Source organism: Mercenaria mercenaria, chromosome 5 (genome assembly GCF_021730395.1).
Source record: "Mercenaria mercenaria strain notata chromosome 5, MADL_Memer_1, whole genome shotgun sequence".
Classification (NCBI taxonomy): Eukaryota; Metazoa; Mollusca; class Bivalvia; order Venerida; family Veneridae; genus Mercenaria; species Mercenaria mercenaria.
Genome location: NC_069365.1, coordinates 72653707 through 72670475, shown reverse-complemented (window position 1 = coordinate 72670475; position 16769 = coordinate 72653707). Strand labels below are relative to the sequence as shown.

The 16769-nt window shown below is 33.9% G+C and overlaps 1 protein-coding gene across 1 annotated transcript; it reads left to right on the top strand.

Moving 5' to 3' along the window:
* The first annotated feature begins 5884 nt into the window (after positions 1-5884).
* On the top strand, positions 5885-9481 carry LOC123559128 (uncharacterized). Its single transcript, XM_045350945.2, has 2 exons — positions 5885-6480; positions 8586-9481. The coding sequence occupies exons 1-2, from the start codon at positions 5911-5913 to the stop codon at positions 8769-8771; spliced, it is 756 nt and encodes a 251-aa protein (XP_045206880.2). The 5' UTR covers positions 5885-5910; the 3' UTR covers positions 8772-9481.
* The last annotated feature ends 7288 nt before the right edge of the window (positions 9482-16769 follow it).

Here is a 16769-nt window from a genome sequence, read left to right as displayed (position 1 = left end):
CATTTCGACTTTCTTTTCTGACTGACATTGATTTTGAATATGACAAATTCATGCTCATCATTTCACCAGGAATCCATCCACAACCCAAAACATGCCAAACTGCATTTCTTTCATCCATCCTTTTTCAAAACATACAAAAGAAACCATGTAGATCATTGCTTTTGAATCTAATGCACTATATATTGATAGATTTGAAATTCTTGACATAATTGAAGCTTTTAATGGAACCTCGAGGTACCTTGATGATATCTTAAATATGGACAACCATTATTTTCAGAAATGGTGAAGCACATTCATTAAAACAAATTACAGCTTAACAAGGCTAATATCTCAAATTTAGAAACGTCATTTTTTAACAATTGCAAATAGTAATTTAGGCACGAAAAAGGCAAAAGAGATGATATCAGTTTTGAAAATGTCAACTTCATCACCTGCCTAGATGAAAATTTTCCTCGAGCAACATCATACGGTATCTACATTTCATAACTTCTTCGTTTTGCAATACTGCGCTCAAAATAGGAGGATTTTAATGATAGAAATCTTCATATTACCAAAAAGCTATAACAACAGGGATACCAATACTAGTATCATAAACCAGAAGACTTTAACTTAAATTTTACTACCGATAGTTCGAACTTTTAAAGAAATATAACACAAACCTTGAAACACTTCTAAAACTCGGTCCTACTCCGTGGTGAATAAACTTTCAAAAAACATTTGTAAAATGTATAAAAAAAGTTTATCAAAACATGAATCAATGCGCGAAAATTGTTCATCACAGTGCATGTTTGGCGATTGTTCACACAGTTAGTCGCTACGGTTTCCAGTTTGATGGTACGATGACTAATAATTTAAAAGTATAAAACTAAACGTTTGTCTTGGCGCTCTGACTTCAGACAAAATGTTGAGTAAATTGTAGATTAACCCTATTTACAATATTATATTTAATTTATTTAATCTGCTATTTTGTCAGTAATGTTAGACCCTTTCTCAGCAGGGAGTCATCTATTTACACTGTCTTGTCTAACTTGTTGAAAGTAGGGTCAGTGCGAAGTTGGCATGCCATAGACGCAGTTTCCTTTATCCAGGTAACTGCCTGTTTTAGTGCAGTGCTCCTCTTTATATCTTGTTTTTTTCCATTTCGTATTTCCTATTACATAAATTTTCTTATTTGTTCTTGGTGTTTCTTTCCTCTGCCCCCTTCCCCTTGCATTTACACCCCTTCTCCTTTAACTATGAGTGAAGTTAGGTGCCTACCAAAACTTTAGCCGTCGGCCGTCCCTGGGTGGTGTCCCACTGTGTTGTTTGTTTTCCTGTTTGTGTCTGTCTGTCTGTCTGTCTGTCTCTCTCTCTCTCTCTGTGCGTGCGTGCGTGCGTGTGTACAGTTGTCCTGTGTAAATGCGTGTTTTCGTATCTGTGTTTTGCGGTGTATGGAGACTGCGTTTTATGCGCATGGCTTTTCCTGTTGAATATTCACCCTTGCTGTTTTACTCTTTCCCCGACACCCCAACCCTTTATCTACCCTATACCAATTAATATTTTGCATATAGTTAAAATTCACTTTTTCTTGTGGGCCTGCTTTGCAATGTATGGCTCTAGTGCAGTATTTGGGGTGCTCTGTTCTTCTAGGAAAGCTGCCTTTACACTTTATGTTCATTTTTTATACCGATGACAATTGAATGGCAGCCTTTCAGAACATAAAATGTGAAACATACATGGTCTCCTTTCTTGTGTTTATATAATGGCTTTTTTATTTGCTTATAAGGTTATTCTGCTCGAATGTTATGTACTTGACAATAAAATTTCTTTTTAGTCTGAAAAAAAAAATGATAACAAATACATAACGCCGTAACATTACACTTGATGAGAATTCGAGGTCACTTGGAGCACATAAAATATATTGTTTCGGTATATGTGGCCGAAAACCTTATTGTCCCAAAAGGTGTAGGTCATATAGAACATTCTAGGCATATTGCCCTGGACGTGGAGGTAATTTTAAGCAAACAAACCGCATGCCTATGAAATCAGAGGTTATATGAAGCATACAAGTCATATTGCCCTAGGACGTGGAGGTCAGTTTATATTGCCTTAGGACCTGGAGGTCATTTTTAGCAAAAATAAATAACAAAAAAAAACAACCGTATGCCCAAAAAATTAGAGGTCATATAAAGCATGCAAGCCATATTGCCCTGGACGTGGAGGTCATTTTAAGCAAACAAACTGTATGCCCTTAAAATTAGAGGTTATATAAAGCATGCAAGCCATATTTCCCTGGACGTGGAGGTCATTTTAAGCAAACAAACTGTATGCCCTTAAAATTAGAGGTTATATAAAGCATGCAAGCCATATTGCCCTAGACGTGGAGGTAATTTTAAGCAAACAAACCGCATGCCTATGAAATTAGAGGTTATATAAAGCATACAAGTCATATTGCCCTAGGACGTGGAGGTCAGTTTAACCTAAAAAAAACCCCGTGTGCCCGAATAATTAGAGGTCATATAAAGCGTACAAGCCATATCGTCCTAGGACGTGGAGGTAATTATAAGGAAACAAACATATGCCCCAAAAATTAGAGGTCATATAAAGCATACAAGCCATATTGTCCTAGGACGCGGATGTCATTTTAAGCAAACAAACCATATGCCTCCAAAATTAGAGGTCATATTATGTATACAAGCCATATTGTCCTAGGACGTGGAGGTAATTTTAATCAATTAAACCGTATGCCTAAAACATTTGAGGTCATATAGAACATTCAAGCCATATTGCTTTAGGGCGTGGCTGTCAGTTTAAGCAAACAAACCGTATGCCCGAAAAATTTGAGGTCATATAAAGCATACAAGCCATATTGTCCTAGGACGTGGAGGTCATTTTGAGCAATGAAACCTTGTTCCCCCAAAATTAGAGGTCATTTAAAGCATGCAAGCCATACTGCCCTAGCACTTAGAGGTAATTTTAAACAAACAAACCGTATGCCTCAAAAATAAGAGGTCATATAAAGCCTACAAACCCAATTTCCCTAGAACGAAGAGATCATTTTGAAGCAAACAAACCGTATGCCCAAAATATTAGAGGTCATATAAAGCATACGAGGAATATTACCCAAGGACGTTGATGTCAGTTTAAGTAAACAATCCTTATGCCTCAAAAATGTGAGGACATATAAAGCATACAAGCCGTATTGCCCTGTGACGCGGAGGTAATTTTTATGAATCAAAACGTATACCCCAAAAATAAGAGGTCATATAAAGCATACAAGCCATATTATATGGAGGTAATTTTAAGCAACCAAAGCGTTTGCTCCAAGAGAACAGTTATTACTACTGAGCCTCCAAGCACAAGCAGAGGTTTAGCTCTGGATTTCAGACAAAATTTAATGAAACCTTGCGTTTAGAAATTTAAAAGAAAACATTTTTTTCTTATATTCGGAATACGTGTTATCAAAAATATGAGGGAAAAAAACAACTAAGCAACCCCGGACAAATTTCTTCTTAAAAGTTGTTTAGAAATAGACTTTATAACAAATTATTTGATAATCATAAAAATAACATGTTTTTCATGCATCTATCATACAACTGTTTGTTTTTACAGTTTCAGGGAATACTGGCATGTGACTACAGCTGTCCATCTGACAAACCTTATTGTAGTGACGTTGGTTGTATCTCAGACTGTCCAGAACCATTTTATATAAATGGTAGCGACTGCGTAAGAGACTGTGGAAAATTGTTTGTAACTATGCAAAGAGCATGTATAGAAAACTGTCCAAATAATACATATATAAAAGACACACTGAAGCAAACATACACAACGCAGTACTTGGAAAGGAAATGCATCTCATGCTTAAATGAGAATGAGTATTTAATGAACCAGACTTGTGTAAATCTATGTCCAGAAAATTGGAGAACTATTGACTACCGTCACTGTACGACAAAATGCCCCACAGTTAGACCATTCAAACTAAAAAAAGTAATATCAAATCTTCTTCATTACACTTGTGTTGAGAAATGCCCTTACTACATGTATCAGGAAAATAGCTTCTGCGTGGAGATTTGCTCGGAAAATAGAGTAAAGTCTGGTTCTTCTTGCTTAATAAACTGCCCTCCTTCAAACCCGATATTACTGTTTAGTGAATGTATATCTGAATGCCCCTCGACGGAGATATTTAATGGATCTGGAAATAGTACATGTATTTACCAGTGCCCTATTGACCAGCCGTTTGTGTCAACTAATAGATGTGTTAGTCAATGTCCAGAAATCGCGAAATTGAAAATGTACAAAAATGGATTAAACATTTGTTCTGATAAATGCGAAAATGGAAACTTTATGTATAATGATTCCTGTTTGAATAGTTGTCCAGCTTTTACAGTAGCTGTCAATAACAGCTGTATCAACAGTTGTCCTAAAGATAGTCCTTTCATGTGTATGGTGAAAAAGGGACAAATATGTGGTACTGGACCGAAAGAAAATTTAGATCATGCAGTCTGTGTGCAAAATTGTCCTAGCAACATGTTCATTTCAAATAGAACATGTGTATACGCATGCTCTCATGGAATGCCATCATTCAATAATGAATGCTCAGATATTTGTCCAGTAGACAATCCATATCGATATACAAGTGTCATCACTGAAGGTTGTCCATTGATTTATTCTTGCGGAAAGGTCAGATATTTGATTGAATGCACGGACAAATGTTCGCGTACATCATACCTATATAACAAAAGTTGTGAATTATATTGTCCAGAAGGCACATTTTATGATGACAATACATGCGTAGAACAGTGTCCTCTATCAAAAATGTACATACTGAATTCAAGGCTAACGTATAACATTTGGAAACAAACAGATAGTCTATGGCCTTACTTCCAGGAGAAGGAACAATCAATACATATACAAAAATGTGTTTCTTCATGCCCAGGAGGGAAATTATCATATAATTTCACATGTGTCGATTCCTGTCCCGACGAAAGTCGCTTTGTTCGTAATATGACTTGCACCCGAGATAATTGTGATACTCAATATATCTATAATAATAGATCAGGTATCTTTTGTACTGAGACGTGCAAAACCTATGATTTTAGACTCAATAATACTTGTGTTCAAAGTTGTCCAGAAACATACACGGTTTTAAACGAAAGCTGCGTTGAAAAGTGTCCCTCAAGCCACCCTTATATTTTCAGATCTGTTCTTGGAAAGAGATGTTTATATACGAAGAAATGTTTAGCTGTAAAAGAAGTTGAAATATGTGTTTCAAAATGCCCAAACAACAGCTATATTCAGAATACGAACTGCTTAAGTTTCTGCCCAGAGCCGCTTATAACATACAAAAATAGATGTGTTCGATCATGTCCGGTGTCTTCGAAATTCATTGATAAATCGAATATTATGATTAAGGACTGGAAGCGAAAAAGTGGCTCATTAGAGAGTCATGAAAGAGTGATATTAATTCCAAAATGTGTATCAGCATGCCCTGCTAAAAAGGTGGCAGTTGGTTTGACTTGCGATGCTACATGTCCAGTGCATTCAAGATTTGTTTACAATGGTTCCTGTATCACTGGGCCATGTAACACTACATTTACGTTTTATTCCTCGGCTGGTATCTTATGTACCAATACATGTCCTTCAGGTACATTTGGATACAACAAAACATGTGTTTTACAATGTCCCGCTGGCTATTTCTCTTTGGACCAAAGTTGTGTTACAGAATGTAATAAAGAAAGATTTATAGTGAACAATGAGACAACATTGTTAAGCTCCCGAAATTGTAATATTGATTACTTTGGAAGATGTGAGATGAAATTTCGTTACGATATACAATGCAGACATGACTGCCCGCAAAAGAAGTTTCTTTGGAATAATACTTGCTTAGACGTGTGCCCTCATAACATGATAATTTTCAATAAAACTTGTATTATGAAATGTCCTTATACACATTTATATATAAAACAATATCAAATTGATGTAAAATATTGGAATTTTTCATTTTACCGCGACAGATACATCAAAACTACGGAATATTGTCATGTTAAGGAATGTGTTCAGAATTGTTCAAAGTTCAAATCTGGAAATAGTTGTGTTGAAAAATGTCCTAGCTCTCGGTCGTATTTAAACGGTGACAGATGTCTTAGTTTTTGTCCAGATGACACTTTTGCAGACCTTAGGGATAAGAAGTGCGTAGAAAATTGTCCAAATGACACGATAAAACAAGGACATACGTGTAGGATTATTTGTGGAAATAATTTATTGTATAAAGATGGGGAATGTGTACATGACTATGAATGCGAAGAGAAATCATTTGAGTTTGCTGGACAGTGCCTTCACAATTGTCCTGATGGATTTGTTTGGTTCGTCTCATGTGTTAATGTGTTAGCTGTCGGATTGTGTATACCAGTCCTGTTTATACCAACAATAGGTTTAATCATACTTGGCCGCCACATCTTTATCGACCTTTTGACTATAATTCGGCTCACATTTTTCAAAGAGGTAAGAACATGTACTAAAAGGAATATTTTTCAGTAATATGAATTAAGGCACTGCCTCAATCGGTACTCGATCTGACTTCAACTCATCCCATAAGATTTGAAAGAACTGTCTAATGACAGCAACGATTCCATATAGTTTTAAAGGTAGAATTTGTAATAAAAACAACACTGCCCATATTTTACTGACACAAGGAAATGGCGTATTCTTCCAAAAAATAAAACCGAAGTCAGACGCTCTGTGCACGTGCCGGAAGGACACATTTTTAAATTCGATAGTATATCTCATTCGGTATATCGCATGTTACAGTAGAGGGAACGATTCCCTATTATTAGGAAGTAACTGACTTTATAAAGGATAGATATCTCGGCATAATGGAATTTAATTTGTTATTGAATTGTTTGTTTTGTAATAATTAATAGTTTTGCCTTGTTCCGTTTTGTAACAATGCATCTCAAACTATGCAGTTGAAAAGTTACTAAATTACCCTTTTGGCAAACGTGCTCAGTCATTGAACTTAGATCAAAAATCTTTTGCAAGAAGTTTTGAGGTCGAGTTTGGTAATTTTTTGTTGGTTACCTTAAGGTATTCTGCATGTTTGATAAACCGGAAGTGATGGGGTAACGTCATTTATCCGGATAACGTAGAATAGAGCCTGGATTCGGCGTACGGAAATGAAAATTCATTTTATGAATTTATGGCAACCCGAGAGTAAATTTATTTAAATGGCAATGTTACTATCTTTTTAAAGTTAGAATATGATATTTAAACATCTGACACATTAAATGATTCAAAATAGTGTCTTCGAATCAGCTTGATATGTATGGATCACTTTGATCATGGGCAAATATCTCAAAAACAAGCACAAGGACCTATACTCCTATACTTTTTTCACCATATCATATGCCATATGTTTATTAACAACTGTGAGAAGTTTCATTAAAATCTACATTGCAGAAATATTTCTATTCGCGAAAATGTTATGAAAATTGTGTTTTTTCCTTAGACTCCCATCATGAAACATGCGTTAGGTCCAAACTTCTCAAATAAGTCTAGAAAAAAATCAAGCGCACGACCTTATCATTTTTATTTGCTGAATTTTTAAGTATATTCTGAAGTTTTGAAAAATCAAGGTTTAATCAAAACTTACATCGTAGAAATTTTTTTTTTATCAGAACGTGCAGAACTACCTTAATTGAAACAAACTGAGGTTCTGTATTTTTGAATAACATACCTTACCGTGTATTACACGTATCATATCAGTCTATAATACTTATAAAATGGTATCAATTTCTGATCCCGTGTTTAACTTAATGGGTCAGTGACCACTGATTAAAAAATGTTTGGAATAAAGTAAACATATGCCTTGGAAGGCAAGGTTGAATCTGTGTCAACTATTAAAACAAAACCCTTTCTTTCAAAATTGAATCTTTTTACAGCAATTATGATATTTTATTATATTGTTTTTTTTTCTTTATTTTGAAACTACTTGCTTCATGTGATGTGTATGAACAAAACATCATTAAACGGATTTCTCTCACTACGCCAACGATTAAACAGAGAGCCATATAATTATAATGTTATAAAATTATTTGAATTCAGCATCACTTTTAATATGTTTCCGTCCGTCATTCGACAGCTCTTGAACAGAAATGTTATTGGATATATATGCCTCGATTTAGAAAGGTCGTACACGTCATAATGTTATGATGGAAGTTTATGGGAAAACAATCGGTGACCTGTAACCTATAGATAATTTGATTTATTTTATTTTGGTATATTTCTAGCTGACATTGAAAAGCCTGAAAATGTAGATTTTTAACCTAATACAATGATTATAAGATTTTAGAATAATAAATAAAGTATAAAAGTAGTAAGAAAGTAACAAAATAAATGTCTTTCTCTCTGATTTGCAAAAATATGATTTCGTCGGGATGATGATAGCGGTGAAGCTAGCTTTAAGACAAATACTTTTCACTGTTAAAGTTTAGTTAAATTAACTTTATTTGCTATTACTAATTAACTTTACCTCTGCATTACCAGAATCATTGCTTTATTGCAAACAGATGTATCAAAAACATAATTGTGACTTTTTGATTTGACTACAGGATCAGTTAACTGAATATTTGACGAAGAAACACATGCAACGACCAATCAAAGCCGCAACTCAAACGCCAAGAAAAGAAGAAGAGGTATTACTTTTAGAGGACATGGACAGCAGTGATGAGGAGTTGTTATTATTTACAAGGACCAGATGTCGAATTATTGACGGGGATGTAGAAACTGTTTTGTGATATATAAAGAAACGAAAAACATATTGAATCGGTTACTGTAAAAATTGGAGAAGAGAACATTAAACCATCTAAATGTGTAAGGAATCTTGGTGCTTTTCTAAAATGAGCATGGAAAAACATATTAACTCAGTTTGTAGATCAGGGTACGGACAGCTACGTCAAATAGGCCACACCAGGCAATATCTAAATACAGATGCTACAAAATCTCTAGTAAATTCACTCGTCACTTCACGCCTTGATTATTGCGATGCGCTCTTGTATGGTGTTCCGAAGGTCTTGCTGGGGTTTGTGTTTGGAGGTTTGGGTAAAGTTCAAAAATAAGGAAGTGTAAAGCAAACCATATCATATTTGCCCTCCGTTATTGGTCAAATACTTGTCATTTTTAGTATAGATTTATAAGAAAAAATATATGATTATGCAGAAATGGAATTGGGCTTGCCGACGTTTTCTGATTCTTATATCTTAAAGTCTGCGAGTGCAACAATCTAGTATCAATTAAGTACAAGAAGTCGAGATTATATTTTTGCCATTTTACCGTTGTGTTTATTGCTTTTTGTTAAATGTAGATAAAAATCATGCACACAGTTCTGAGAACTTAACCCAACAACACTTTACTTTTACATGTCCAACGTTCAACTACATGATTCTTTTTATTTTCTAAAGCGATTTATATGAATTTTCAGGCCTTTCAATTTTCAGATAATAGCAGATTCGGCTTGGCTGAGTCTGTTAGTGAGAGATAATGAAATGTGCTCCCTAGATTCGGCTTTAGCGACATTCTTTTGTTGTAAAGCCGAATGCACTTAAGGATCCCAAAAGGACCACAAAAAATATAACTACACTGAGTCCAAGTACTTTCATTTACAGCCGCACTACTTGTGTGATAACAAAACCAACTTAAGAAAGTTACCTAGTAGAGCGAGCCTTTTCAGTCCATATATCGAGGTGTACTAGGTTATTGCTTAGTCATTTTGGACATTACTAGTTGAAGTTTGTATATGTCTATGCCCCGTTCCCCACAGTTTCGAAACAGATGTTTTATATTGTTAAGTTATTTGCTATTCCGCCGGTCGGTAAGTACTTTGATTTTCTATCAATAAAACGAGGACGTTTTTGCCTGCAATGGTCATACTTGATAGGATGTTTTCCTATGGTAAATAAATGACCATTATTGTTTCGATGGTCAGAATATCAAAGTTTAAGGTCAAAGTAACCTGCAGACTGAAAACGATTTAATTTCTCATTAACTTCAGAATGCTTGGACATTCGAATTCACTAGTCAAACTTCCATTATTCCTACGATTGCCATTGGTCTGTAGATGACCACTAGTATATTTTTGGGTCAGTAGGTCACAATGACCTCAAGACTGAAAATGGTACCTCTTAATTACTTAAAATTACTCAAATACAGTAATCGAACTTCAAAGAATGATTGCCTGTGGTCGATAGATAAACCCTTTATTAGTTGGAATCAATAGGTTAAGTGTTACAGACTTCTTCACATTGAAAACAGCTGGACCTACAGTTGCCAAGCTACATAATCTCAGCCGCGCCATGCGTTTGCGACCAGCGTGGATCGAGACCAGCCTGCACATCCGCGCAGTCTGGTCAGGACCCATTTTGTTCGCTAACGGTTGCTCTAATTGCAATAGGCTTTGAAAGCGAACAACATGGATCCTGACCAGACTGCGCGGATGCGCAGGCTGGTCTCGTTCCATGCTGGTCGCAAACGCACTATGTGGGTTTTCTCATGGCGCGGCTCATATAATGATTTTTTGTTGTTCGTAAATGAACGTTATTGCTTTGGGGAAGTCAGTAGGTCAATAGCCAATCAGACTGAAAACCATTCATCTCACTAACTATAGAAGGTTTATACCTTCAAAAATCAAACTTTATATTTTAGTTCCAAGAGGAAAGAGAAAAAAAACATATAATTTTTAGGGTCAGAAGGTCAATGTCTTCGTGACTTTTAGGCTGAAAATGGTTTCTGCCAGAGAAAGCTTGTACTTACAGTAGTCATAGGATGATTACCTTTCGGTAGGAGATGATCTCTATATCTTTCAGGAGTTAGGCAGAAGTCATAGGTAGGGGGCCAATAGGGTTTACCATGCACCCTCACTAGACTTCTTTTCATCGGTACCAAATTGTCTGGCAGGACCAACCCTTTCGAAATAAAAAATGTTCTCATGAAAAAACTCTTTCCCACTATATAAGATTTCACTGTTTCCATGGCAACCGTTCATTTTTGGAAAATACGACCATATTGAGGATATTCAGTCATATCTTGGTCAGTGTTAGTGATAAAACAATAAAAATAGTGTCAAAATGGAGCTAAGACATTAGCCTTTAAAAAGCAATATTTGTATGTGAATCAGCTAATTTGCATATTCATGAATATTAATGAGAATATTACAAAATGACAAAATTTTATTAGAAAATAATATTTTTTTAAAGTTTTAAATCAATCTGAATGTACCAGACAGTTTTGATCTGATCTGAAAGTCTCTCAGTGTTTTCGTAAATAATATTTTCTAACACTGTAACTTTTTTACTCCAAATAGGTATGTTTAGCTAATTTGCATAATATTAACCATAACCACAACCAACACCTCAGGAAACAAGATACCACTTAAATTTGATAAAATGATATAATTAAATATTATCAATGAAATAACAATTATGTGAGCTATATTGTTAGGAAATGAAATTTGAACACCTTCTTGGAGAAGGAATCAGTGTGTAACATACTTTACACATGCTACGTTACCATTTCAAAAACCTTGTTTTGTTATTAATTATTTAGAATATATAGATCAGACAACTTTGATCTGGTCTCTCAGTGTTTTCTAAAATAGTATTTTATTACTGTGAAGGTAAATAATTTTTCTACATTTGGTATTTTAGCAAATTTAGCAAATCAATCTATGTTGAAACAGACATATCTGAAAACAAGATATAACTAAAACTGAACATGATGAACTAAACTGTGATCAATAAACTTGTGTTATTTGAGCTAAAGCACATGACAATATAATGTAAATACTTATTTGAAGGAGGATTCTGTTTGTAACATACTTAACACATGTTACGTTACCATTCCTGTAATCTTTTTTTATTGTATTGTTATTTTCTCAGAAAATGGTAGAGGAATATTTAGTTATCAAGTTGTTAAATACTTCTACAAAATAGTACAGCTCCATACTTTCCAAGCAATGAGATTTTTTCCATAACGGCGCTTAAAAGTACTTTACCACTGTACTTTGCTGTATTTAGAAATATATATGAAGAAATCTGAATCACTGATTTCCATATTATGATATCATGGATTTGTTAAATCGTTAAAGTAATTATTCTAACATTCTTTCTTCACTTTCGTCAACAAAGACATTATCTGAAACATTCATTACACATTCAATGTTCTTTTTTTTCATTTTGAATTAATGCATCTATCAATTTAATTATACTAATATCTGTTTCTTAAATATGTTGTTCTTTTATTTGATGTATTTGATAGTTTCAATATTGTTGTCAGTACTTACATTTTACATTAATTATATATTTTTATGTATAAATTCTGTATATATTAAACATGTATACATCTCTACTAACATTCATACACTGATAATAGGGTAACAATTTGGGGCTTCCTTTCATGGAAATCGTTTTAATGGAATATTTATCTCGTTTTGTGTTATTGTGAAGTGCATCAATGCAGTTATTTATGTGAGAAATAAAGCATTTTGTTTTTTAGTTTCAGAAAGACATATATTGTATTGAAATATTCATGGGCTTATTGATGAAATATTCACTAACGAAAAGCCGCACTGAACAAAAACTAAAAAACTAAATGAAATTTCAAGTACTTCAAGTAATCTTTAGATTTAAACTTATAAAACTGGAAAAAGCAGCCAAGAATGTGAATGATATTAAGTCTATGAAAACCAAATTGTTAGGAAAACAATCACATAATGCTATTTAAAACTGACAGAAAGATACTAAGCGCTGTATGAACGACACTAATGAGTCTGAAAACCTTTTACATTAGACTTTAAGAAGATCCTTTTAAAGCAAAGATCGCAACCAAGCAAATAAATAGCAAACTCAGTTGGATCATGGCTGTTTATGAGAGGTAATGAAGTGTGAAAAGCATCTTATACCCCCTAGCACTGGATTAAGAGGAATTATATTTTAGTAAGTATGGTCCAAAAGGACCAGAAAATTAAACAAAACTGAAAGTGAGAACGAGGATATTATTTTACGGATTACTTAAAATTTGAACTGAAAAGCAGATGAAATGTCTGAAAAATATGGAATGCATAGATTATGAGGCAGTAGTGTTACAAGAATCAAATTCTACACGTCTTGATTAAGATGGTACTTACGATGTTTTCACTTTAATGTTACCTAATATAGAAATTTGCTCTCTTGTTGGTTATCTGTTATGAATAATATGTTGCTTTATAGCATATCATTCATGAATTAGAAAGCAAATGACAAAAGAAGATCATAGGCTCTCAAAATCACTTTATTTTTAGGAATGAAATTTTATTACACTTTGATTCTGAAGCAATTTGTATCATACTCTTGAGTTTCTTGCTAAAGAAAGGTACCGGTAATGCCTTTGTCATAACCTTTAGTATGTAACTTAATTGATAATCAAACTGTTTTGTTATGATTGATGCATAGTTACTCTTAGTAGTATTTCTCTTAATGTTACGGTATATCAAGGAATATTTCAACACATAATATAATTTATTCCTTGTCTGAACAATTTAGAATACCAAAAATATTTTGTACATTTTGTCATTCTTGTAAATGTTTCAAAATGACTACAATAGTCTTCTTTATTTCGTATGTATAAAGTTTTATATATTTCTTGTATCTTGATTTGGTATCATTAAAACAATTTAGCTGGTTTTAGTTTTAAATCTAAAGTTTTTACTTTAAATACCAGCATATTTTTTTTGTTATTAGTTTTGGTTTAGCAAAACTTTGCAAAAGAAATTCAGTCATGTAATGTTGAGCAGTTAACCTAACAAGTGTTGATGGATTCTGTACTGGAACTACTCAGTTCTCTGCAGGCAAGAGCTAAGTTCTCCGCATTGTACAGGTTTGTGTAAGTCTACTTCTACTAAGCTGACTTTAGACACGATGTATTTATTTAATCGTCACGGAGAGCAAAGGCCTCATCCAGATATCTGACTCAGGACCCTATGATTCATCCTATAAAGCTAGGGTTGGTTTTGTATATCTTCTTTTAATGCTACCTATTCTAAAATTCAAAAAGTAATTTTTTATAAAATATGACTTTTACTTACAGGAAGACTGAAAATATCAGCTGTATGATCATAATATCATGGATGCACAGATGGATATTATTGCGTGCTTTATTGAAATTCCATCTAGAATTACATGGATGGTGCATTATATTTTAGGCTATTTCTGAAATAACAGAAGAAAACCTTCTTAAAACTAACAGCTAACAGTTTAAATAAATCAGTATGCGGCAATTTACGCTTCAGCTTCTTTTTAAATATTTTTAAAAAAAAGCAACGGTTGTGGTAACGTATTTCAAAGTGTGTTACGGAAAACATATCACACTCTCTGACAAGTAAAGAAATATATTGTATTATTATGGTACAAATAATTAATATTAACCATGTTTATGAAATATTTTCTGAATAACTGATGCAATACAACAAGGTTGTTGAAATGGAAACGTAACATGTGTAATGCATGTTACAATTTTATTCTTCCTTTAATAAAGTGTTAATTCTATGTCTAAAACATTATAGACCACATAAAAATTGGTTTTTTATTGATAACAATCAATTATATCATTTTATTCAGTTTCAGGGGTTTCAGAATTTTATTCGTTGTTTGTGACACTGGTTCATTTTATACAAATTAGCTGAGCACACGCAGTTTTGAGTAAACAAATGTGCCATAAAAGTAACAAAATGATATATTACAAGACACTGAGAGACTTTAAGACCAGAACAAAGCTGATTAGTACATTTAAATTGATTTAAAACTAAGAAAATGGATTTTTTTAAACAAAATTTTGTTATTTTTTAACATTCTTATTAATATTCATGAATCTGAAAATTAGTTAATTAACATAAAAATGCTGCTTTGTAAGTGCTAATGTCTTATCTCAATTTTGACACCATTTTTATTGTTTTATCTCTAAAACTGACCAAGATATGACTGATTATCCTCTATATGGTCGTATTTTCCAAAAATGAACGGTTGCCATGGAAACAGTGAAATCTTATATAGTGGGAAAGAGTTTTTTCACGGGAACATTTTTTATATCGAAAGGGTTGGTCCTGCCGAACAATTTGGTACCTATGAAAAAAAGTGTAGTGGGGGGGGGGGGGGGGGGGGGGGGGGCATGGTAGATCTCATTGGCCCCCGTACTATCAAGATCACATTTATCTCAAAAACGGAGAATGGATTTTATACATGTGACGAGGACTTTGGTCTACAGCAGTCAAACGTCAAAAGATGATTGCATGTGTAAAGTAGATTCTTTCATATTGCCTCTAAAGAAAATTAACATTTTAAAGAATAGATAGCAGATGTTCCAGTCACATTTGGTGAATACACAGAAAACAACAGAACTAATGATGAGGGACGTTGATGAGTTTCAAATTGTCTCCCTTATTGGATAATGTCCAAGATAATAAAAAAGCAAGTAGTTCCCATCATTTTTAATCCTCTGACTTTATCGCTGTTTTGCCTATGTTAAATTTCAGGTCTAAGGTATGAGATATCTTGCAGTTTTATTAGCTCACCTGTCACAAAGTGACAAAGTGAGGTTTTGTGATCGCGTGGCGTCCGTCGTCCGTCCATCCGTGCGTCCGTCCGTAAATTTTTGCTTGTGACCACTCTAGAGGTCACATTTTTCATGAGATCTTTATGAAAGTTAGTCAGAATATTCATCTTGATGATATCTAGGTCAAGTTCGAAACTGGGTCACGTGTGATCTAAAACTAGGTCAGTAGGTCTAAAAATAGAAAAACTTTGTGACCTCTCTAGAGGCCATACCTTTCAATGGATCTTGATGGAAATTGGTCAGAATGTTCATCTTGATGATATCTCGGTCCGATTCGGAACTGGGTTACGTGCTTCAAAAACTAGGTCAGTTGGTCAAATAATAGAAAAACCTTGTCACCTCTCTAGAGACCATATTTTTCATGAAATCTGTATAAAAGTTGGTCAGAATGTTCATCTTGATGATATCTGGGTCAAGTTTGAAACTGAGTCAACTGCGGTAAAAAACTTAGGTCAGTAGGTCTGAAAATAGAAAAACATTTTGACCTCTCTAGAGGCCATATTTTTCAATGGTTCTTCATGAAAATTGGTCTGAATGTTCAACTTGATAATATCTAGATAAAGTTCGAAACTGGGTCACGTGTGGTCAAAAACTAGGTCAGTAGGTATAAAAATAGAAAAAACTTTTTGATTCCCCTAGAGGCCATACTTTTCATGAGATCTTCATGAAAATTGATGAGAATGTTCACCATGATGATATTACGTGCCTTTAAAAAATAGGTCATTAGGTCAAATAATAGTAAAACATTGTGACCTCTCTAGAGGCCATATTTTTCGGTGGATCTTCATGAAAATTGGTCAGAATTTTTTATCTTGATGATATCGAGTTCAAAACTGGGTCAAATAATAGAAAAAACGCCGTCATACTGTGTTTATAGAATATGTTGTTGAAGGCATTTTTAAATAAACCGTCATGATGATCAATAACTTAGCTTCAGTTACATCATATTGTTACAAATAACATAGCAACAACAACAGTGTAATCTAAATGAAAGGACCTACTTTTTTAAATAGAGTATTAAAGGGAGAAAAGTGACCAAAGTCTCCCACTGAGTTTAGCATGACTGTCAGTCTTATGAAAAATCCCAACATTGGACGTGTCGCAAAATTGGATTTGTTTGTCAAAATTTGAAAGAAAAGAACAATTTTGAGTAGCAA